The 26,534-nt window shown below is 31.9% G+C and overlaps 1 protein-coding gene across 1 annotated transcript in view; it reads right to left on the reverse strand.

Moving 5' to 3' along the window:
* Window positions 1–481: 481 nt before the first annotated feature.
* The window catches only part of LOC118191171 (protein TRC8 homolog), a 61,529-nt gene continuing 35,476 nt past the window's right edge, over window positions 482–26,534 (reverse strand). The window contains exon 2 of the mRNA XM_085807441.1: window positions 482–4,055. Within this exon, the coding sequence (XP_085663567.1) occupies window positions 2,518–4,055 (1,538 nt within the window). The 3' untranslated portion in view covers window positions 482–2,517. The remainder of the gene's footprint in view (window positions 4,056–26,534) is intronic.

Consider the following 26,534-nt stretch of genomic DNA (forward strand, 5'->3'; position numbering starts at 1 on the left):
ATTTTGAAATGTAATTGTTCTGTTGGTACTGTTGTATTATTGGGACCAGATTCAGAAATGTATGTATGCGTGCTCTTGTATTATATGTGTATATGTTCATACATATATGCATACATACATTTCTGAGTCCTGTCCTGATAACAGAGCAGTACCGTTTGTCTTTAGAAGTTACAACTTTTGAGTTACTGGTTTTTGTAATAAAATATACTAAACATGTCTTCCACTGCAGATTAAATGTAAGGTCCTCAGTTTCATTTTGAAGTACTATAAAAATAAAATTTATAGAATTATCTGTTATAAAAATCTTTCATATATGTTTCTTTATAAAAACCATACCTACTTTTTTTAAAACAGTGACTTTCATATATTCTTTCTTTCATTTCCTTCATGATGAATGACATAAATCAAATTTGTATAATGTATTTACTTTCATTAGGTTTTTAGTAAGTACATAAAATTATTACTTGCTCTTAATTTTATTAGTTCATTATAATTGGTCAAGGAAATTAAAATTGAATTTCAACAAGAACCTAAATAAATTGAAAATTTGTGGATAAGGAAACAGTTATGTGTGTTAATGTACAATATGCAGTCCAAATAGTTAGCTGAATTAATATGCATCCAGTGTTTAATATGGAAATTGTTAACAGAATTGCTAAATTTTAAGTTGCTCTTCATTTTTGAATTTTATTAATATTTTTTAGTAAACAATTAACCATCTGTGCATTGTATAGAATAGAAGTGGGCTTTAAGAATGCATTATATTTCTGCCTGCCATCTAGGTATTCATGGGGAAAGCAATTTTGTCATGTGGATCTTCACTAAGCTTTGCCACACATATTTTTTTATGTCTTCAGTAATAAAACAAAAGTAGTTAAATATATTTCAATGAATTCACAGATTACCTTTTGTATGCATGCAACATAATATTTTTGAAATATTTGAATATTAGATATTTTTAGTAAAGACTTAAAATACAATTTCTGTTGCTGTGCATCATAAAGGTTTCATTTTCCTAATAATTATAATTAAAATCTAAACAAATCATGGTTGGTTGGTATTCATTAGACAGTTCACTTTTCCGGTTTAGTGAGGAAAAATGTGTATATTGCGTTACACAACTGTTTTGACTGTAAAAGCCATAGAGCATAATCTAGTAAATAAATAATATTAAAACTTTTTATTAAAGCTTATGGTATGGTAACATGTTAATGTTTTCAGTTTGTTTAATTTCTTCCAGGGCTGCATTTATATATATATTGCAAATATAAAGGGAATAACAAATTCCTTCATGTTGGTATTTGCTCTGTCCAAGTCATTTCAACTGGTATTTAGTTTAAAATTTTTGCATATGTTGTTTAGTCTTGTGTGAAGAGTAACTTTTGTAAAGTACGTTTTAGACTAGAAATAACATGTGATTTCATACAGCATGCTTTGATCACTGTGCTATGCAATATTTACATGTATGTAGCATAATTTGATATCTGGGGCTTCAGAAAAAGTCACATTATTTTCAGCACCTGCTTCATATCAGTAATATAGTGATAAGTATTGCAGCCACTCTGTATGAAAAGTCAATGGGAGATTGCAGTATAATCTACAGAGGCAATAGATCTGAAGTAGATGATCTTTCTTGTTTGTTGAGTCACATTTGTTAGATCAGGTCCAGGAAATACGGTCATGGTCAAGTGAAACTACTTTAGTCTTTCTTGTGTTTTTCAAACCTTTTGTGGGTAATTCTGGCATCATATGTCACACTCTCATGCCACTGCCTTCTGATAGCATGGTAATTATGTATTGGACCTGCAGACGTTGAGAAATGACTGTTTGCATTTGTATGTTGACTTCAGAAACCGGGAGAAAAATTAGTGAAGATATTCCCAGATTGTACCTGCCTGCATCTCACATCTGTGTCAGAGTATTCATTCTTGAAAGCTTCAGGTCTACAGAGTGAATAGCTATTTTGTATATCGTTGTCCATCTGTTTCATTGAAATACCATTGTTCATTACAGAAGGTTACTCGGTTTGAAGTCCAAGTTCACTATTGCTGTGAAAAATGGCACTAGGTTTTGTGAAGAACAATCATTAGTATGGACGCTGTCAAACATATGTTCCAGTTCCTCTTGTATAGTAGGTTGTAACACGGTTGTGTTAAGAGTTTTGTGGCTTATTTTGAAGGTAAATAAATCCACAGTTTCTTGATGATCAGTTCTGAGCACTAAGGTGAGTTAGCTGATTACCTGTAGTTTCAGTGGTATGTGAAACTATAGCTGGTATATCTGGTCTTCAAACCTCCCTAATTCCTCTTTTACCATTATAGGTGTAAATATTTCACATATGCTTTTTCTGAAATGCTATCAACTCTTGCTGATCACGGATTTTGTTGTTTTATTTGCATACAAATCTCTGATAAGTTTCAATTCCCTGACTTTGAAAACATGGTAATATTTATTTAATTGAATCATTGATCTTCACTTTAACCAACCCCAAATCTGTTTTAAAACACTTGTATATAGTCATGGCTGAATACTGTTTCGATAGAGAACAGTGTAGCAAAGTGGACATGTATTTTGCTCTTTTAACCACTTACGTAGGCATACTTTATGGAAAAAATGGTTGCAAGTTGTAACCTTTGCAGTAATTAGTTCTTGAAAGCATATTGGACAAATGTCTTTCTTGTTTTTCAATTGTTCTTTTGTTGCATCTTGTAAAAATGACAAGTCTTGTTTTGCTGATTGGCACAGTAAGTGAGATTCCCATATTTTTGTAATTTGCACCCATATATTGAAATACACATGCAGACCCAGCATGCAAGCTCGTAAGATATTACTTGACTCAAAAATAAATATCCTTAAACCATTAAACATAAGGTTAATTCCAACAACAAATTCAGTAAAACTTGCTGCTACTTCTAAGTAATAAATATAATTATCTAGATTTTCCCACAAGCCATTTTTATACACATCTATTACATAAAGGATGTAAATTACCACAGAGACCATTGTTTTAATAAGTAGTTCAATCATAAGACAAGTGATAGTTAGCAGCCATGTGCTTTTATCTTTAGATTTCCATTGGTGAACAAGGATTATAATTGGTATTGTAATAAGAATAATGCCAGTTATAAAAGATCTTGCATGCTTATTGAATGAAGTAGATCTTGATATGTTTAATGAAAGTACCTGCATTTGAAGCATATTGTGAATAAAATGTAAAAGCACTGTGCACAGTAGCAGTAAAATATGAATAAATTTATAAAATCGCTTTTCTGGTTCCAAACCTGTTATTCCACTTTGCAGAGAGAGAATTAAAAATAAAGAAACTGAAATGTTGCCTATATTTTTTTCCGATGGATTTTTGATCTGAAGAAAAGCTTGCATGCTATATCCAACTAATTGGCATAACAGGCCTATGGCACATGCCATTCCTAGCAGTGCTATTATACTTCCACTTCGGTGTGTTATATATCCTTGTAGAATTTCATGCAATGATAGTGATGAAGAGTTGCATGAATACTGACATTGGAGTAAGTACATGAAGAAATCAATGATCCAAAACCCTTGAAATATGTGTGGGATATGAAGCTTGATCTTTATGTTTTCTATCACTGTATATAAACAATAATTGTATATCACATTGTAGTACCAGACAATTTTCTTATGTGGAGTTTCATAAACATTATGGTTTTCCCATGTTCTGTAGCCTGATAAAAGTGCACATGTAACAGCTGTGAGGAGTGGAGTCAGTTTGGTTACAGGTAATGGAATTGGGAGCTGACATGCCCATGTTGGAATGAAGAAAATAATGAGCACCATTTCAAGTGGAAGGAAACCGCTTGTGCTGGTAGCTGAAAATGCAATTCCTAGTAGAAGCTGTGTTAAGTAGTAGCTTGCTATTTCCACTGTGAGTAAAATTTTTGAACATATCACTAGTTCTTTGGCATATATATTCACAAATTCTGTGCTCATCTGATAGGAAAATATAATGGCGATTGAAGAAATGATACACGGTGCAAGTTGATTCATGTTGAGGAATGTGAGAACTGTTAAGAGTGCTGAAAGAAAAATACACTTGAGTTTTCACAATTTATTACAGCTTAAAGATTTATAGTACTAAATAAGAGTATTAAATAATAATTATCAACTATTAATGAGATGTGGTTGATAATTTCTACACAATAATGAAAAGTAATAGATTGCTGTGAAAAAATAATAGATTTCAAAAACTTGTCGGCACATTATGCTAGCAAGACTTTTAAGTTTTAATTTGAATTGAAATCTACACCAGTTTTAAGGTTTCTTTTATGGGCTCCTGTTGCTCAATGAATAAGGCATTGCTTCACTGTCAAAGACTCTGGATTCAGTTCCCTTCAGGGGTGGTGCTGTAGTGTAGTTTGTATTTTTAAAAAATTATATACAGGAAAATCTATCACTAGCTTCAAAACAGCACAGATACTTTTTTATTTTGTTAAACAGGAATATCAGTCTTGCTAGCATAATGTGCCGAGAAGAAAATTCAGTTGATACTAGAGATGGCAAATTTGTGCTTTGGTTTTTTGCCTTCTTTTATAACAGTAAGATTTTACCAAATTTTTATCTGCTGTGACTTTTATTTTTTCATAAGAACTTCGCATTTGTATTTCAATGGCTGCAGGCTTGATTTTGGCCTTCCAAGCAGTAGTTTGTGCATTATCCTTCTTAGACTCTTAGAAATCCGAAGCCTTCACTAACCTGTATGCTTAAAATACCAAACTGCCCGAAATGGCTTTCGAGATTTACAGCAATTTCTATTAATGCATAAAGAGGTGTGAAGATTTCAAATGACATCATTTTCTGCTTCCTAACAAATAAAAATAAGAAACCACAAGTAAATCCTTTTAGGACAAACTGTCTGCAATAAACTGATGTAATGCACATGGGGAAACTGTATCTGCTATTGCATACTTTAGGGGGTAAAGAAGAAAAATAACATAATCTGGGCCGCTTTGACTGGTTGTGGTCATATGAATGAAAGGCTCTCTTTGGCATTTTGGTCTTCAAAGAGTTAACTAGAAAATCTGTATAAAAGCCATTTTGGATGACTCCAGTATAGCAGAACTAATATTGGTATAATGATATTTTATCTAAAATTTAGGACATGCTTAAATAATTGGTGAGACTTTTTTTTTTTTTTTTTTTAAATTGTAGGAAAACTTATTTATACAAAAGGGAAGCTTTACCAGACATTTAAATTAAGGCAAAATTCATGCTTATTTTATGGAATACTTGTATGCATTTTAATGGCTTCATGTTTGTTTTCCTCAAAATACAACCAGTTTTCAACAAATTTTATAAGAATCAAACTAATGGTTTTATCTTGATAATTTTTCATAAGCAGTACTAGCAAATTTATTAGTTGTGGAATTCAGTTTTCAAAACAGAATAAGAAATATATAAAATGCAGTTACTACAGTGAGTTTTAGATAAAAGTAATGTTAATAAAACTTTAGACAGTCAGTGACTCTTCATTAACATATGAATGTTAAATTGAAGTAATTAGTTACATTTAAGGGTAAAAAGTATTTACTTAAGGCAGTGAAAACATAATTGTGATAAATTTTTCTTTTTTATTAAACTTTTTAAAAATTGTTTCCTTTTTTAGGTGTGATATTTGGTAACCCTATTATCCCACTCACATTTATAGCAAAGTATTTTTTATAATATTAATTAAAACTAATTTTATTGAGTTACATACATCATGCAGAAAATTTTATTGTTCAGCCCCATTAACTCTCTCTTAAATAGAAATGTGTAATTAAGAATTTTCAGTTAAAACAAAATTCATGAATAAAATAAATTTGGTATGTACTGTGATCCTTTTCTGGAACATTCTGACAAAACCTATTGCTCAGCTTTTGGATAAATGGTTGTGTTATATTCATCAACTTCCAGTGTAACCCTCATCCAATCATGATATTTGTTGATTTATATCTATATATATTTATAATTTACGGTATTTTCCTTTCTTAATTTCTTTAATTATGTGCTTATCTTCTTAGTGAATGGAAGTTTATGAAAACAAACTAAAATAAGTACTTATACAAATTTAGCTATTGTTGTTTTAGCACAGGTCTTTTATGAGCAGATCTAAAAACTTACGTAACTCATCCTATTGAATGGATTAGGTATCGTGTGAAAATAATTCAAAAGCTTTCATTTTTGTTCAAGTGCATATCCTTAATTAAATTATTCCCTGCTCTCGTATATTGGTTTAAAACCTACCACCTTTTGCTTCTCCTTGTATGTACAAGTATAAAATTTTATCTAGCAGAAGTTGGATCTATATAATTTTAATGCAGGAAACCCAAATAACACATCCAGTATGAAGAGCCATCTAATATATGCATATGGCAGCATTTAAAGCATAGCTCTGGTGGGAATTGACATATGCTTCTTGCATTGCTGGGCAGTGTGAATGTAGCTTAATTACTCAAAAGCTTACAGTTTAATATCCTAAAAACTGGAATTTTATGGTTAAGAACAGAGTTTCTGAGATTTTTTAGCCTCACAATGTACATGTGTTTAGTTATTCTTTGAAAAAGAAAGTAAATAATGAAAGAATAAATAAATATACAGTTTGTTAACAAAACAAGTTGAAAATCATTTGTTAAACCTTTTTGAGAATTAAGGCTTCAGATTTTTGTCTTTTTTTTTTATTTGAATGAGTACTTTTTTAAAATTTTCTTTTCAATTAGTATTTAACCTTATTATTTAATTCATTATTTGTTGAAATCGCATAGGTACCTTTAAAAGTAATCACAACTTCATAAACATCTTTGAGAAAGTTAATAAAGTTTAAAAAAATGACTATTGAGTGACTGGAAAAGTAAAAACACTTGAGGTAATTAAATTGTCGAGAGGAGGGAAAAGAGGTGCAGATATCTGATATGTTATTTAATTATTTTCTGCTGTTACTGGAGGTACATATGTCATTCCCAAACTGGTAAATTGAATTTCTCTGTTAAAATGTTTGCACATTTTGTAAGCAAAGGGAATATCAATAAAGATGCAATGCAGTTATTCATATTATAAATGCTTTGCAGAAAATAGTTTATCTTTTTGTTCTTGTAACTTAAATGTTAGGTTATTTTAGGAATGATGAAGAGTACATTTTGGTCTAAACCTTTTCAAATCAGGATGCAGATAGTGTTTATGTTCAGCCTGCTCATGTAATATGTGTAGTAGTAATTTGCCTGCATTTCTCAACCAGCTGTAAAGTGGCATTGTGGGAGTGGATGTATGGACAAGATTTGAGGGGGAAATCTTGTTTAATTTCTGTTCCATCTCTTCAAAGGAAAAGTTGCAAGTCCAAAAACATGTCCAGGAAGGTATCCCTTTCTAGCTATATAACAGTTGAGTTCTGAAATTAATCACCTGGTACATAAGTTTATGCTGTGAAAAGTGCATTGTAGATTAAATAAATGCTGTTTATCACTTACATACCTTTAAAATAACTAACTTCAGAAATTTAATGAAGTGCGAAAGATTTGACTATTAAGAGACTGAGAAAGAAGTTGAGATAATTGTCAAAAGAAAAAAATTGTAAAATTCTGATCCAGTATATGGAGCCACCTTTATGTACTTATTACACTAAATGTATAATATTTACAAGGAAATGAAATATTGTTATGAAAATAGTATGTAGATTTTATAACTTTGACAATAAGATAATTATTATTAATGCACAGCAAAGTTGAATTAAGAATTATGGTTTCGCAATCATTAAGTCTTCAGCTTTGGTGGGAAATTAGTCTACCAAAAGGCAGAGAAACCTCAACAGCTAGTATCTACCATGCTGCACAATATCTCAATAAAACTTTGTGATAGAAGCTAACAAATGCAATGTAATTAGAACATTATAACTGATGTACATTTTAAGAGTGCTTCTTAATGATAATTTCTATAAGATTGCCATCAGATTTTTTTAAAATATCTACTTCGCAGATTTTTAAGAAATTTACGGCGTTTACTAACAGCAGATAAGGTCTACTGTGAATCATTATGTGAGACTTTTAAACTTTGGTAATTTTATGCAGTTTTTCTAAACTTCGGGTGAAATAATTAATTAAATCGGAAATTGTGCTATTGCCCTTTTTTTTTCTGCTACTGTGAAATGTATAAAATTAGATTATATTTCACAGTATTTTTATATTATTTATGTAATTTTAAATTTTATTTCTTTCATTCTTTATGTTTATACTCATGTTAAAAAGGATCTTCTGTTTATGACCTTTTAGAAGTTTATGTTTTACATCGGGCAGCAGTGACAATTCATAATAAAACATTTAAGTGATTTTGCAGTTTATGGATTTCATCATAATGCATAAAAGCTGCAAATTGTTGTTTAAAACTACACTTATATCGGTGGTTATGAATACCTATGGAAAGTAATCTGCAGATTCTTTCTTGAGAATAACTTGGGAAGAAGTAATGAATCATATCAAATAATTTTAGGCATGTAACCATATTCTTCCTCTTTAGTACTAATAGAAAATAACATAAAGAAGTATGGCTGGCTACAGTTGTTGATTACATAGTAACTGTGGATGGTATAGCTTTATGTGCGTCAGCTAGTTGCATCAATATAGTACTGAAGTAATTTGCAGTGTCCATCCCCCAAACTTGAATGTTAAATGTTCTTTGATTTATATGCTTCATAAGTCATTAATGCATTTCATTCCAAGTTACAAATTTTAACATGTTAAGCAACCAAAACTAACAGCAGAATATTAGTTTTTATGGTTGAATTTGTAGCAGGTAAGTTATTGAAAGCTAATGATGTTAAAATATTTATAATTGAATGTACCAGTGAGTTCTGTTACTGTAATTTTTCAAAATTTTACATATTTCAGGTATTAAAATCCAGGATAATGTTACATTCTTCCCACATGAAGAGAAATAGGATTCAATGATCAAGCTCTCGGGAAACTATGTTGTTATGTGCATAACATGGTATCTCCAGGGCTTACCCATTGAAGCCTTAATGCCACTTGCTTCAGTTAATACTACTTGAGGAAGATGAGAAAGGTAAATGAAATTTTAGATTCTTTATAAAAAATCCATAAATTTATCATGTGCTTTTTTGATATACAATTAAAAGCTATGTGTACTGAAACAAAATATTTGTGATTCTTCTCCCTCTTAGTAATGACAATTTGACAGTCTTTTGATACATGTAGGTAAACATTTGATAAAAGCATTTTAACTAGGTTATGGTAAAAAGTAGTGTGTTATGATGCTGAACTTGCTCTGAGAAGAATACTGAAAGTAAGAAAAAAATGACTAGAAGGGGGGAAATATGTTGATTTTTACTTCCCAAATTAAATTTTAAAGCAGAGGAGTATTTTGAAATTGGCCGACACAATCCCTTGGTTAAGCACCCACTACCTTTAACCTCAGCAAAGAAGACAAATTGATTAGAAGCGGTTCTCAGTTTGAGATAGGAAAGTTTGCCATTCTCTAGAGGCATGTGAGATTAATGACAGAAGTGCCATCGGCAACATGTGGTGCAGAAGCCAGGGATGGATTCATATACAATAGAATCATGTCCCAGAACATATTTACAAATTTCGACACCAAGGTGAATTTCTTCGGTTCTCTTGTGGAATCTGAAGATGATGAGTGATCAAGCTGAAAGTTACTGGGATTTTTTTTTTACCAATTACAACCATAAGTTGGGTCAGAAAACAAAAATGTTGTAAAATATATTGTTAAAAAATAGTTTGTTTTCATTAACATGAGCATTGAATTTTTTATTTACCTTATATAGAAGATGAAGAGCAATTGTGTTGTATTTTTAATGGTTCCCCCCCTTCTACTTTAATGTGCAGCCCCATGCTACAACCAATATGTTGAATTTTTTATCTTAAAATTGTGTGTCGGAATTTATCCTTCAACTAGTTCTGGATGATCAGTTTTATAGGAAGGTGAATATTCATAGGTGATTATGCATCTGGTATTTTTCAGTGTAATCGGTGTTTAACACATAACTATAAGAAGCATGGCCTAACTGTCTAGCAATATTCATGGGAATCTTTGGCCCTTTAAATATTTTTCACCTGCATGAAACAATAGTTTTAATTTTGAAATACAGTTGCATTTTAAACCCAACGGCTTATCCTGGATTATCTCACTCTTTTATGCAGGCTCTTTATGGTTTGTTACAGAAAATTCTTATTTAAAAGCCTGCTCATGTTTTTAGTTACAGTGAAAAAGTACACCAAGAATAACTAGTTTAGGAGGTTTTGTCACTTCCCCCTCCAATGCCTGAGAGGACAAGGGTCTCGCAACCCTAACAACAATGGATAATGAATGTCATTAGTGTGGGGAGAAATTTTAATGTTTGCCTTATACTGACTCTAAAGAAATAAATTTATTACCAGTTAGAAAGTGAATGTATATACAGGGTGGTTCAAAATTATATGTCAGAAATGTAAAGGCCAAGTGCAGGGGACCTGAATAAGCAGTTTTCGTATAGGAATCAGCTCTCTGCTGCCTCAATGCGGCATTACCGCCCACACATTCCTATATGCAATCTGCTTATTTGGATCCCTCTACCTGCCTTTACATTTTGAACCACCCTGTTCAAAGGAATGAGGAATTTCCATTTCAAAGCAGTTTATGGAACTAGTAAAAGGTTTTCGTAAACTTTTTATTAATTCCGTAAACTCATAAATCCGTTTATAATTAAAAAAATGTGAATGAATCATGGAAGGAGAAAAATAATTTCATATAGTTTAATAAGATGTGAAATAATTCTCTTCTTAAAAATCAATCTACAAATTTGTCACGAATAATAAAAGTGGGCACCTTTGATAAATTTTTAAATCTTAACAATGCGATTCGATTATTTGATTTCTTTATTTAAGAACCTACAGTTTTATTATTGCTGTCATAAAACCATACAGGAATTTTGCAAAGGGGCTTAAATAATCTCTTATGCCCATTAATCTGTATGAGAAATTCCTTTTCTCCTTGTGGTTCATTAAGGATTTTGAGAGTTTTGAATAAAAAGTTATACAATCTTTTTACATTTTTAAAATTTTAATCTAGTCTTAATGACGCGTTAGAGATCACCGTATTCGACTGAAAAATCCCTTTTCAACAATAAATAATCAGTGTTTTACTTCCGATAATTCTCTTACCTCAAATAATAAAAAAAAAATCTACAATTCTCAAAAATTCACCCGAAAATCAGAAATTACGTTAAAAATTTCATGCAAATTTTATTTAAAAGGATGTTTTATGCTCTGTAAAGTGGTGCAAACTTCAACATTTTTTAGATTTTTAATTTGTTTTTTTAAGTGGAAATACGTGCAAAAAAAAACTTATTTCAGCATTCAATTTTTAAAAGATCTAAGTCATATTTTATATAGCTTGCTTTGGTTATGGCGACAAACACCATGTGGGAACTAAATGAAAGTTTTTAAAACTCAGTTCTCCTTCTCTTAAATATTGTGTTTTAAAACACATTGGAAAGTTCTGTAAATGGCTGATATCACATAATCATTATTTATGTAACATCCTTGGTATTATGAAAAGTATGTGACATTTATATGCAGATCTGGATAATTCTGTTCCATCTGTCAAAGTGGCTGGCTGCCTTTGAAAAATATTGTGATGCTCATTCTATATGCTTCACTATTTGTGATACTCATTATTGATATTTAATTATGTTCCATTGTTATACAAATATGGTATAACTTTGAGAGAGGTTAACAAAAAATTTTTGCAGATAATTATTTTAGTTACGTTATTAGTAATTATGTTTTTGGTAAGTATTTTAGCTTATAATAAATAGCTCATGAAATTTGCTGACATTTTTAAAAACTAATATTTTTTTTTAATCCAACCCTCAACATATGACTTTATCACTATTCTGATGACTGCAATATTATGAAAACCAAAAGCTGAGTAAGTAATTTCAAATCCATTTAATAGATACTCTACAAATACAGCTCTTCATATTTTAACAGTATTTTTTAGCTGCTGAAGGAAACTTATTTGTGTAGATTGCTCTGCTCTAGAAATTGACACAGTTTTGTGTCAATTTAAGGTTGCTTTTTTTCTATTAATTTTCAGCTGCTTATGAGCGTATTCAAAAACCATTGCCGCTGAAAATGTTAATTGCTTAAAAATATTCAGAATCACATTCGATTTGATATTTACAAATTTTTATTCTAAGATTTCTTTAAAAAGTTAAAAGTTTTTTAAAGAATTATAATTTGGTTCAATACAGAAAAATTCAATGGATTTGGGATCTGTGCAAGAAGCATGGAGGACTTTATAGGGGGAACTAGATTGCATTCACATTGAACGTAGAAAAAGGCCAAGAAAACTTTCATAGAATAAGTATGTTTGCCAGGCTTTGAACCCTTGTCAGATTACTAGTACTCGGCGATTTTAGTGCTTGGCCACTGGGGAGGGTGGCACTGACTGATTTAAAATCTTTAGAAATATTTCATCTTGGTTTAGTGTGATAAGTGTTTTAGTTTGAGGGTTAGGGTTGTCTGAATATAGCAAAACATACAAGGACAATCTGCTTAAGGTAGTTAGCTGCCTAGGAAAATGACTATTCATGTTACACATGGGGATAACCACAATGTTGCCACGCTACCTGGAAAAGTCGGGGGATCTCATATGGCAATCCTCCCCCCAAACAGCTATTTTTACATTGTTGGAAGTGATCATTTTTCTCGACGAATTATGCTTTGCATGAGCGTCATTCAGGCAGCTGGCATAGAGCCAGTTTTCACAGCTTTAATCAGATTGTCTTTTAGAAAGGCAAAGCAAGTTTCCAAGAACAATGGTTTCCAGTAACTCGAGAATTGAGAGATTCGCATGTGCAATGCATGTTGAACTAAAGAAAATGCCATCTCACTCTTGTATAAAACAAAATCAGTTCAGTCCTAGTATACAGTACACACGGGATTTGGTGACATGATGATGGGCAGCAAATCAGACATTTATGATGAGCAGTTAAATGGGCCATTTTGGTGTTGGCAAAAATTTTCGAAATTGTGCCAAAGTGCTGTACTGTATACTAGGATTTTATCACAATCTTTTAAACCTTTTTTTGCCTTATTAATGAATGTGTTATTTGTCATTTTGCAGTAAAAGAAAAAAATGGTAATCGGTCATCTAGATGACTGATTACTGTTTTTAACTTAAATTGACTGTTAACCATTTAATATAATTATATGTGCCGAAATATAGTTGATTATTGTAATTGATTTTTTTAATCTTTAACTAATTAACTTTATTTTAATACTGTTTGTATCATTTAATGTGGCTTTTTCCTTCTAAATTTATTACTACTTAATAATACTTCCAAATTCCGTGCAATTTTCTCTGGCATACTCCTGCAAATAATTCTAGCAGTATGATGACATACCATCAAGAAATTTCATGCCTATATTTTTGCATATGTATGCTGCTAAATAAACGTAAAATACCCGAATTTATTTAAAAATATCATTAAATAGATTTCTTTCTTTTGTTTAGCTGCAGAATGTCCGCAAAAAAGGAGATTTTTTAATCCAGGTTGGGCAGATTCTAATATCAACCTTCAGTGGGGAAAACAACTTTTATTATAGTTTTAATAGCAATGCTTTGGGGGTAAGTCTATGTAATTGGCCAATTTTTGTGTTTTCAAGTGGAACCATGATTAATTTACCTCTCAGCACAGCTAACGTGCATTATGCAGATAGACTGGAATTTTCTTAAACACACCTGGAAACCCAGGAAAAGTCAGGGAATTTCTTTCTTCTGTTTGAGTGACAACCCTGAAACAATGGAAAATACCATGTAGCCATCCCATTTGATCATCTGGGTTTGAATCCAAGTCGAGCTACCTGTATTCAGCAGTCTCATTGGCGACTGATAAGGCCACAGCATAAGAGTGAAAATAAATATTACTAGACTGTTACGACATCTAAACTAAGAAGTAAAAAAAAAAAAAAAAATTCTCAAATACTTTTGAACTCAAATTAACTTTTTTAAAAGCTAATGATTAATGTAATTATAAAATGATTCACGTCATTATGTCATTTTCATTTTATTAAAATAAATATGGTTTTAATAAACGATTATTTGGACCTTCTATAGGGAAAAATATGTTGAATTTACCATGTAAAATATCAGGAATTATTGAAAAATCTTCTGTAACTTATAAATGAGAGAACAGAGTATTTAGCTATATTTTACATGCGTGAAAAAATAATAAATTTTGATTTCCTCTTGTGGAGACCTTTGTAATTATATTTCTAATACCAAAATCAAAGTGGGAAAACTAGTTCCTGAAGCCACAGAACACTAGCAATTCTTGTCGGCTTCTATTTTCAGTGACTGAACAGATTAAGCTGCATGGAATTTTAATAAATTTTCTCTGTATGGAAATAAAATGCAAGCAAGTTTTTCTTAGGAAGTTCGTTAGAAGTGGAATATCTCTATCTTGGAAGATAAGATATCGTGCTTTAGTAAAATTAACAAATCTAAGTCCAGGAGTAACAGTATTATGTGTGATGCCTTACCCTAAAAATCAGGATAAGAATGTTTTGCAAAAGATGCTAATTGATGATCTCAAAACATCTGTATTAATAGTATGGCACATTTCTGCATTCAGGGCCCTAGCCGTTCACCCTGCATTGCCCCCTTTAACATACTTTTCTCTTAGAATTATATATTACGTACATGAAAATTTCTCTAAATACAACGTTATTTGGATTTGCAAGTTATTTTATGCAAAAATTAATCTTCGCAGAATGTTATCTTTTAGTCACTGGGAGTCTGCTTCTTGGAAACTGCTGATTCATGAGTGAAATATTGCTTTCATTCTTTGCTCGTTTCCACCCTAATTGTTCACAGAAAGGCTGAACCTTTGGGTTAAAATAGCCCTCCTATGGTGTTAATTCCTAAGTAAAGACAGACAGCACTTAATGGGGGAAAGTACATTAGTTTATTTATAGACATCTTGACTTTCATTTATCCTAAAAATTCAAGCATTATGCAGATCTACTGCAGAGGTCCCAACTTTCCCCCAATGTAGGCAACAGACTCGCGATTTCCAGCCATTCTCCTGCAAACCCGATTTACAACATATTTCCCCCGGCTTTTATTCTTAAAGTTTCGAACGATTTTTATGTAATTTGGCTTAATACTTCATTTTGCGCCAAAAAAAGGGATTTTGGACATCTGAAAGCACTTGATTTTTCTTCATATTGCATATAAAAGAAATTTTTCTGATATATTTTTTGAATAGTCATTTCATCAGTGAGAAATTAAGGCGTGCTTCTGCTTTATGAGTGAAAGCACGTGTCTGAAAACATCGTGTTCCAGTTCTCCAATGAGCATCGAGTGCCACAGTGTGTCATCTGGCATAATATTAGCCAATTAGCTCAAAGCAAGATTGAGATTGTTATTTTGTACATCTTACTGCTGAGTGGTTTGAGTGCACATGCTTTCGAGAAATAGTTTTTAAGGAATTGCGATCTTTTTTAAGTTAGTTCTGTGAAAAAGGTAAAATACTCATGTACTTTTCAAAAATTGTATACAATGACACTTATCTTTTCAAGGAAATGTAATAAATACAGTTGCAATGTGTACCATTTGTCATTGCGTTTTTTTTATTTCACACGGGGAAAGGGCCGAAGTTCTCAAACATGTGCATACAAAAACATACAAACAACTTTGAGTTCTATTGAAAAAAAAAAAAAAAATCAAGTTTTTCTGTGGAAACAAAGGACCGAAACATTGTTAATGCAGAATGCCTGTTCTCCGCCTTTCTACTGGAGCACAACATGCCACTGAATGCATCGGATCGTGCTGCAGCTTTATTTAGAAAAATATTTTCCATAGTGAGGTTGCTAAGAAATGCTCAAATGCAAGGACAAAAATGGCTGCAATTGTTAAAGAAATGGGTTTGAAAAATAAATCTTCAATTACTGATTGCATTAAAACAATTCCATTCTACCTGTCTATGGTTGGAAGCAATAATGGCAATTCGAAAACTGTATCCAGATGTTGCTTAATTTGTAATCCAGTGCCTTCAGAAGTTGAGTGTAGTTTATTTTCTGTTCACACTTTAGAAGGACATTTGACAGGCTTTAATATAACACAGCTTATTATTAAAACTTTATGGCCCGTCAGTGTCTGAACACTGACGCTAAAGTCACTGAACATTGGTAGTTTTGTCCGAGGTTTGATTCCTGCGAATGGGCTGGCTGCATGAGGATTTTCCCCTTGTGTAACATGTATTTGAGCCAATTTCCTCCAGAAAGGAAATTCCCTTAGGTAAATAGGCCTGGAGACTTTGCCGTAATCACCTAAACCTATTAAAACTTTAAAAGAAAATGCGGTTCTGGACCTTTTGATTAACGCACATTGAATACAAAAATTGAAAAACAAAAGTACCACCCCTACATAGATCAATGACTATTTTTCAATTTCACAATAGAAATATTTAAAAAAATATATTTTGCTATTTGCACAACCTATTCGTTATTTGTATTAAATATGCACACATAAAAAAATATTAGATTAAAAATTAGTTACCATTTTAATTATCAGAATTTAAGTTATAATATTTTCATTCTAAAATTTAGTGTGAAATTTGAGCCTGTTGAAAGAGATCAATTGCCTTGTGTCTGGTCTTATTTCACTAAGTTTTTAACCATAAATCAGGATCCACTTTTAATTTTGTTCTGTATTTATTTTTCAACTATAACATGGAAGAAAATCCTTATTGACACAAATAGGTTGTGCAAAAAGGCAATAAAAATTTAATAGCTCTATTTGAAATGCCTTTAAATTCTTTTTCTCGGTTCAGCCAAAAGTTAACAAGTGTTAATTTTGAAATCTTCAGTTAGCATTCGATCACAGGAAAGTTCTATCACTTGTTCTTTTTCTTCATGAGATTTTTGAATTTAATAGTTAAAAATGCTTTGTTTCTTTGTGTACCACCTATTTTTCTTTTCCATACCACCAGTGGTATGCATGCCACTGGTTGAAAAATCGCTGTTCTAGATAATTGTTTAGCACTTGTAGCCAATAATGCAACAGTCGATGTCCGGTGATAACATCATGGACGAAAACATCGTGGTACAGAATAAAGTCGTTAAAAAACTTTGCAGTTTAAAAACATCGTTGTTGAAAATATCGCTGTAAAAAATAAAGTATCAACAAATCATCACAGGATGATAACATTGCAGACATGCTTTTTTCAGGCTTTAATAATTGTAAATGGATATTCCATAATGATTTGTGAGCACAAGATGGAAAGAAAGATTTTTACTTTCATATTTTTTATTAACTAATAAATTTTTGCTGAAAAAGGAAGAAGGAAACTTAATACATAAGAATAACTGAAGCAGAACAAGAAATAATTTTCACTATAAGAGTATTAGATTAACAAAAGTGAAGAAAATAATCTCATAATTAACTTGGCAATTTTTTTATAGATAAGGTCATGCAGTTACTTATCTTCTTTTTCTAATCTTTTTTAGATTATACTTTTAATGAAAAATTACCAGTAAAAACTATATAAAAATGATTTATTAATGACCTTTGTTAGTTAATTATGTCAGTTTAAAATTCTATTTAGGTGCTATAAGTTGCCTTCATTTTCTATGCTTAAGTTTCCTTCTTACTTTTTCGGCAAAAAATTATTAGTTAATAAAAAAAATGAAATTATCCTTCTTCCCATCTTGTGCTCATAAATCATAATGAAAATATCCATTTACAATTACTAAAGCCTGAAAAAAGCATGCCTCTGATGTTATCGTCCTGTGATGATTTGTCGTTACTTTATTGTTTACCACAATTTTTCCGACGGCGATATTTTGTGCCACGATGTTTTCTCCCATGATGTTTTGTATCGCGACGATTTCGCCTTGCGTTGTTTTCTTCCACGACGTTTTTGCCGCGATGTTTCCGGCTGTAACCACACCAGTCGTGATAGGCTTGAAAAATGGTCTTAAAAAAGGAAAATTTAGATTGCAAATTATGAGGCATATCTGTCGTCTCTTAAATGTAGCAAATGAAAAAGGGGCAGCTTCTTTATCAACAAGTGTATCCACACTTGTTGGTTTTATTATTATCTTAACCCTTTGCGGCATGGTGGGTCAGTATATGTCCCACCTAATTAATATTTATTTTCTCAGTTAGCAATTTCCGTTAGAAATTTTCTAATCTTTTAAAAATAATCTATTTTAGTTATTATTTTTCTCAGTAGATGTTACTACTATACCAGGGCTTAAGTTTATAAGCAAAAAATATTCAAAATAGGATCACAAGAGTGATATCCCTGTATCTCGCATTTTTCAATATTTTAAAAATTTTGGTGTACAATTTATGATATGTACGATATTTTTTAATATTCAAAAGTACTTTATTTTCAAAAATCTTAATTGTATTCAATATTTTATAACATTAATTTTGCAGTTGAAATAAGTGGGTTAAAATTTGTCCCACCACACACTTGAATTTCCACTCAATAGATGGCAGCACTCACGATTATTTTTTCTTTTCTTTTTTGCATCTTTTTTTTTTCGTGATTGCGCGCGCTTTTACGTCCGTCGTATGCTCTGATGTGCTAAAATGTCTAGAAAAAAATTAACAACTCAGGAAGCTTTGGATCTTTTTGCTGAATTGCCATCCGATTGCGACTCAAATGCTTCAGATGTCAGTTCTGATTCAGATGAAATTGAAATCCAGGAGAGAATAACTGAAGTTGAAGTTATTGCTGAAGAAGAAAGGGAAGTAGTTATAATTTGTTTCGCTTTTTAAAGACACAGACCCATCTATGCATGTGGCACTGTAAATATGGATCGGAAGTATGTACCCAAAAATTTAAGACAAATTTACGTCAAGAGAATATAGACTTTTCAATTAGCGATGATTCAATTTATTGCATAAAATGGAAGGATAAAAGATCCATTTCTATCTTGTCTTGCTTGGAAAAGGCAACTGAAATGAAAGAAATTAATAGAAAGGAACGAGATAGAAAGACAAAAAAAAAAAAAGTACTGTGCCCAAACAGCATTATTTCATACAATAAGAATATGGGATATGTCGACTGATTGATCAACTGAAAGGACTATATGAAATAGACCGCAAAAGCAAGAAATGGTGGCACATGATTTTTTTTTTTTTTTGACTTTTTAGATGCGAGTTTAGTAAACACATTTATTCAAGTTTGTTCGCGAACCTGATCATGATGTAAAAACAATGAAAGATTTTCTTCTCTCAGTTACAGAAGGTCTAATGGCACTTGCAGGCAAGAAAGAGCTGAAAAGGAAACTGAAATCCCCAGTTCAAATAAAAACTAAAAACCCGTTCGTACAACCAGAAAAGATACTAAAAAATGTAAGTAAAATGCCAAAGAGAACAAGCAGGAGAAGATGTGCATATTGCAGCATATCGAAAGAAGAACGACGAACATTTTGGATGTGTGAAACATGTGAAGTGCCTCTGTGCTTACAAAAGAATGAAACAACATGTTTTTCAAAGTTTCATGAAAAATGACTTTTTTTCAATTTTAGTCATATATAAATGTTTTTGAATCAAGTGCCAATTTTAATATTTTATTTAGTATCATATGTACGAGTATCAAATTTTAATCTTAAAATAATATTCAAGAAAATATTTTCTTATGTTCCTAAAATTTAAAAATATTAAATATATACTATATGCAAAATGTGCATATGCAAAATTTTACAAGTCATGCATATATGCAATAAGTACAAAATGCATTTTAGTGTGTTTATTATGAATATTTTAGAATGCACGCTTTATTTTGTTTATTCATTCCACATATACTTTTTTTTTCCCTGCTATACACCAATATGCTATAAGACATGTGCTAGTTGCATGGTGGGACAAATGGTATCCCACCTTCTACCATAAAAAATAAAAGCGCAGAATTTTTTTCAAGCCTTAAAGGCACTTAAGTAAGTCCATCTGACTTATTCTAAGGCATTTTTTTAAAGATTAAAATATATTTTAAATATGCGTGTCGCAAAGGTTTAAAATCAGTTCTAAAAGAAAGGAAAAATTGAAAAACAATTCCAGTGGCTGCATAATACTGAAATGAGAAAAATTTTTTAAACATGTAATATACATGGTGGCTATCTTTGAAGAAATCTAGAATCCTTGACCAAGGGAACCTATTTCTTGTATTTTTAAAGAAGTAAGTATTTCTAGAGTTAAGATAAAAAGACTGTTGAAAGTTATAAAATACCTAAAGTAAATGGAGATGTAGTTACCACTTCTACTGTTAAAAATAGTTTTGAGAATAGTAATTTATGCACCATTGAGCAATTTAATTGGCAGTTCTCAAAATTATACTACAAAATAGAAGCAGAAAGCTGATACAAATTTCTATCAAAATAAAAAAATTGCTCAACAGTGGAAACATTTTCCGATTACTGCAAGTTAATTTTGTGAAGAGCAGATATTTGTGTTTTTGTCTTCGGACCTTAAAAACTGGGTTTTTTTTTTTTTTTTTTTTTTTTTTTTTGGTACATTTCATTTTGCCGTCATTCGATGTTTTTAACACAGTTCTACAAAGCAGAATTCCACTAATTCATATTTTGCAATCAATAGTTTATGATCTGTTTAAAGACATTTTATCAAAGTTTGTAAAACCAGTTTTTGTTTTTTTCATCTAATTCTACATTTGATGTGATGTATGGTGAAATAGAAAATCAGTAGAAAGATAAGATTTGGTAATAGTGGCTGCAGCTAACAAAGTAAGGGGGAAAACATTCAGAGGAAGCCCAAAAATAAGTTTGATTTCCATGTTAGAAGCTACCTCTGCCAAGTATGTGATTACATACTACATTAAATTTCCAACAACTATGAAGTTATTACATGCTAGAAGTTGCAGATTTTCTTGCTCCAGCAAATGTATCTTTTTTTATATATTTTTCAGATTTCCAATTTTACTTCATTTAGTCATAAAAGATGATGATGTTGGTAAATATCAGTTTGCAGTTAGAAAACTTAAATAAAGTTATTAAACCAGCTAGGATTGACACCCAGTGGAGTTTAACTGGAAAACTAAAATGTGCTGATGGAATTTTAAAGCTAATTTTAAGTGAACTGTCTAGAATTATGCTGGCTGTCCTGAAAATTAAATGTAAGTAGAGTAATGCAGAGTGTGATAGGATTTTCAGCCTTGTTGCGAAAGCAAGGACAATATACAACCCATTCGAAAAACTTTTATTGGCAAAAGCATGCCTACGTGGCAATTACTATGAACAAAATTGTGAAGTTTCTTAAGCAAAATCTGCCCACTTTATAGCCGTTGTCAGGAAACTGTTAAAATATTACTTTTTTTTCAAAGGTGCAAATAATAAAAATGCTTTTTATATGTATTTTTGTACTGTTTGCATTTAAGAATTAATTATTGTTTAAAGTTAATTTGTTATTGAAAATATATTTTTGCCATCTAAAAAAATCATTGAGAAAAATCTCCTGATTTCTTGAAAAAGTCTCCTGAATTTTGATTGGCGTAGGTTGGCAAGTATGCTGCTATAAAAGGTATACTCTCTAAGATATAAAAGTTTGTGTAATGAAATTATGAAATGTGATATATAGGTAATAAAACATAATTCAAAACACCGTAGTGTGAACACTGAGATGCAGAATGTAGAAATACTGATTGCACACCATATAGAGAAAATAGATCATAGATGAGATTGGAGATATTGAAGAGGAAGAATTCTGATTGCGTAGAATGCTAATATGTTAAATTCTTAATGACTAAGAAACTTTGCAGTTGAAGCAGATTCCCTTTTTATTTAAATTAACATTTGTGGCTACAATTCACTCTAAATCCAGAAAATTTTTTTGATGATATTGTGATAGGAAGAGAGCATAGTGAAAGAGCGTCTTAAGCAGCAACAGAGATAGAAGCATAGTTTGAAATTATGCAGTATGGAAGCTGACCAAAAGAATATCTTGGTTTATGTTAGAAAGGTTTCAGTTCTAAAAATTTTGGGTTTATGTTCCAAGTGAGCTATGTCGTCAGCATTATGCGAGCCGTATGGTACACTCCAGAAAAGGTATTATTATTTTTAGAATGGAGAGATGAAATACCTAAATTAAAAATGAGGAATTAAGATCTATTGCTGAATTGCAAAGCTGATTTAATATTTTTTATCTTACATATGTGTGTATATATAGAACTTTCTTAGGAACTTCTTTTAAAACCAAAGAAAGAAGAATTTTTTTTTTTTTAATCCAATGGTGGGCACATGCATATTCAGCATTGACCACTCCTAAGGCCAGAAATTGTAGCCATTTTATTGTGGAGGCAAATAGTAGGTGGACACCATTGCCTCCTCTGTGGGGATGGGCAGTTACAACCATACCTTGGAACTCAAACTCGGACACTTAGGCTGCATTCAGACGGCTGTGTAAGGCATAGTCATAAGGGTATAAAATACGGGAATTCCGTTCACACTTGCGAGAACGGGGTGTAAGCCGTGGCCAATGAGAGAAGCAAAATTTGTGCATGTGTGGATGTGTCTACAACTTTCCCTCGCTGTTCTCCTGCTCGATTGATTTCCCGTGTTCGCTCTGCTTGTTTTGTGACAGCGAAATCTTCTGTAGAACGCCGCTTCGTTTTTGCTTCGCTCTGATTGGTCAATGCTTATCCCAAACTTGGCGTAAAATTGAAAACTTTGAACTCTATGCGACGAGCACTAAACCAGATTTTGTGACGTAGCACAGACTGGTTGCCTTGGCAACGGAGCTCGGGTTTAACCACTTATGACTTTTATGCCCCCGTCTGAACGAAGCTTTAGGTACCACAGTAAGCTTCCCTAACCACTATACTGTTTGGGCAGCAAAAAAAGAATAAGTTCTTGTAGGGGGAAAAAAAGATGAAGGAATTCAAAGCATAAAGAGTTTCATTTATCTTAAAATCAAATAACATTTTTTATCGGTTTAGTTTTGAAAGGATAATAGATTAAAATGTAATAAATAAATAAGTAAAGAACGAAAAATAAAATCAATTGAACAATCAAATACATGTTCAGCATTACCTAAGCTTAAGAACGTAGATAGGCATTTTTCTATTGTTTCACCTCTCAACATGTAATAATGAAAAAGCAGTACCAGGAAAAGTAAATTAACCTTTTCACGTAGGCTCGAAAAATAGTTGTGGTCCTTCACTGGGGGCTCTTCGCTCAGCGGTTATGGAAAGGGGGAAACATTTTTCAGATCGAGTCTTAACAACGAAGTGAGTAGTGCTCTTTTGTTGGCAGGCAGAGAAACGGTCAGTATTTCTTTTCGGTCTAGCTCCAAAGCTATGCCTTAGAATGAGGGAAGTATTCTAATTGCTTTCACACTGCAGTTTTCCCACGAAACCAGTATTAAAAGTGTCATTTAGAAAGCATTTTCAAGTTCCCAAATGAGTGTTATTGGATTTACACCTCTGTAAAATTCATTTCTGGAGAAAAAGAAATTGGTAATTGCGCTTGTGCTCCATTGAATCATTTTTGAACAACACTAATAAAAATTTACCAATGCACGAAGTAGGAATTTTTTTAAATAAATTTTTCTTCCATGTGACGTTGACATACCTGCCAACTTTTACGAATTTTTCGTAATTTTTACGAAAATGCGTTTGTCTTTACGATTTTACGATCGTAATCCATTTTTTACGATTTTTTTTTCTTTTTCAAGTGTTTTTAGTGATTTTTGTCGAAATTTTAGAATTTTTTGCCAATTCAGCAATTTTCGCCAATTGCATCGTGTTTTACCGCCAACTACCGACTACTTCGAATCCAGTAACCTGCGGTTTCTCCCAACTCGCCGCTTAACCAGCCAATCCAATGCGCTGAACTTGTTTCTCCCACTCTTTTCTTTGTGGGCGGCAGATTATTTTTTGTGCATTCGCTTCAGCAGCAAGGGAATTACTCAGCGAGTGTGGATTGTCGCGTTCTGTTTTTTTTTTCTTTGCATGTGCTACGAATTTTCTTAATACGTCGTCGTTACGAAAAACCGTATTCTCAATATTTTCGGCCTGCCTACAAAGCCGAATTTCCAACAATTAAAGAATCCTTCAAAGGAAATAACTATGCATTTTGCAACGTGTGCGTATGTGATTTCATAATAAGTCACGGTGGAAGAAGCGACATTGTGAAGCATGTTAAGTCTAAAAAAGCATGAAGTTAATGCTTCGGCAACGTCAAAGAAAGTGGATGATTTTTTTTTTTCAAATTCGGCTACGAATTCGGATGCCAATGTCATTTTGGCAGAGTGTTTGTTTATTGCATTCCTCATCGAACACAACGCGCTGTTCTGGAGAAGATTTCTTGATGTCCTTGTTGGTACCTTAAAAAGAATAAAAAGAACTGATGGAACACCAAAATATGATAGACTAGCAAGAGTTTTATGTGCTATTCTCGTAATTCCACACAGTAATGCTGAGTGCGAGAGAGTCTTCAGTGTTGTGAAGAAAAACAAAACTATGTTTCGTTTTTCAATTTCACCAAAAACTCTAGAAAACATTTTAATTGCTAAATGTTATGAGGAAACTAATTGTTATGACAGGAAATTTTCCAAAGAATTTTGGCTAAAGCCAAAAAATGCACTCTAAATTCATTGCAATAATTTTTTTGTGTAACATTAAGTTCTTGTTTTATGTTTGTTAATAAATTTTTTAGTTACTACTTAATTGAGATTTACTAATGTAAGTACAATTTTTCTTTTTTCTATTTGTATAAATTGTTATTTTTTTAATATCAAAGCATGATATTAATTCTTCGTGTTCTGAATTTTTATCTTTAGAGGTTGGCAGGTATGCATTGAAAATAGCTTTCCCAGACTTGATCTGCCTTCATATCAAGGTTACAAGATTTTAAATTTTTTAACCACTTCACAGTTTTTGGTTCGGTAAAGAAGTGCAGAAGCAAACACTGGAGGTTTAGAGAAAGTAAATTCCTTGTTGAGTTTCAATGTGTTCAATAACAAAAATGTAGGTTTACCACTTAGATATGTTATATACAGTCAAAAGTCGTTAATCCGGACCTGAAAGCTACAAACTTTCTGCGCATGCGTTGCGTTGATGCATGTGCATAGGCGTTTACGCATGCGCGCAAGACCTTTACGGCTACGAATATGCGCATGTGCATAATACGTTTATGCATGCGCGTTTAATGTATCACGGACGGTATAAGCTAAGCTAAAATTATTTATCTAATTCAGTTAATGTTGCAGATTGCGTTGTTCCTTAATCTTCGAATTGGATCCGGCTTATTATTTTTTGCAGACTGTTAGAGCAATTTTATAAAAGTAAGCTTGAACTTTCGATTATGTCAAATAGAATTTCCGATATATATTTACTAATATGTAAAGGATCTACAAAGCGAAAGTATGTTTCGAAATCCGAAATCTGTTTATTAATTTTACGCTACTCTGCGGCGTTGCGGCGCGCGATGAATTGGAAGTTGATCTGTCAGCACTATCCTTATCTTCAGGGCAGATGTTTTTATTTTATTTGGCTTATAATTCCTTACTAAATGTAGTATTTCATCTCGATGTACTCCGTCTTTGATATGATTTAAATCAAATTCCTCGTTATTATAATTCGCTTCCGATAGTGAAGAAAGTGACACAGAGGTTATTGAAAACGAAAAAATTTCGATTGACAAATTAGTCGGTATTCTCGACGCAGCAATTTTAGGACTTGAACAGCAGAACTTTGTAACTAAACAAGAAATTATGTCTGTTTAATAGAATTAAGGAGAAAGTATTATCACATGAAACGAAGCAACTTAAACAACTTACAGTAGTCTATTTATATTGTTGCTGCATTTTTTCTTTAAAAGCAAAATTGCATATTCAGGAACCCATTAAAATTTCAAAAAATAAAGATTTTTGCCGATGGAGAAATATTTCTTCAGTTTTTATGATCTACATTTTCAGAATACTAAAATCGACTTTAAGGTATCAGATTGTTATGCGAAATTTTCAGATCTCAGGCTTTTTATTGTTGCTTTCTTTTTGAGTGATGAAGCTCGGAATGAAGATTCGTACTGAGTTGATGAATATTAATAAAGAATCATACTGAGGATTAAATTCAGGAAACTAAAAAATAGTACACATCTCAACTACTCTATATAAATCCTTAGTATCCTAATATATCGTTTGATTCCCTCCAAAACACAATTCTTACGTAAAAATTAATTACTTCCTGAACACTATTTGTGACTGAGTGGTCAAGACCGCTGAATACTGGTAGTTCGACTTGGGTTTGAGACCAGGCGATCGGGTTGGCTGCATGGTTGGTTTTCGTTGTTTGCCCCATGTGAAATGTCAGTGCGAGATAGTTGTAAACCCTTTGCGGGCGCACTATACAATAATGTCGGAATTTCAACAAAAAGCGTTTTATGCAGTCTATTTAGTCCTAAAAGAGTATACAGGTAAAATTTTGTAAAAGATGCACTTACCGTTTTAATTCTGTAGGTGTTCCATGAGGTGGAACA

Source organism: Stegodyphus dumicola, chromosome X1 (assembly GCF_044657685.1).
Source record: "Stegodyphus dumicola isolate Sdum_Otavi_A_Nest chromosome X1, ASM4465768v1".
Taxonomy (NCBI): Eukaryota; Metazoa; Arthropoda; class Arachnida; order Araneae; family Eresidae; genus Stegodyphus; species Stegodyphus dumicola.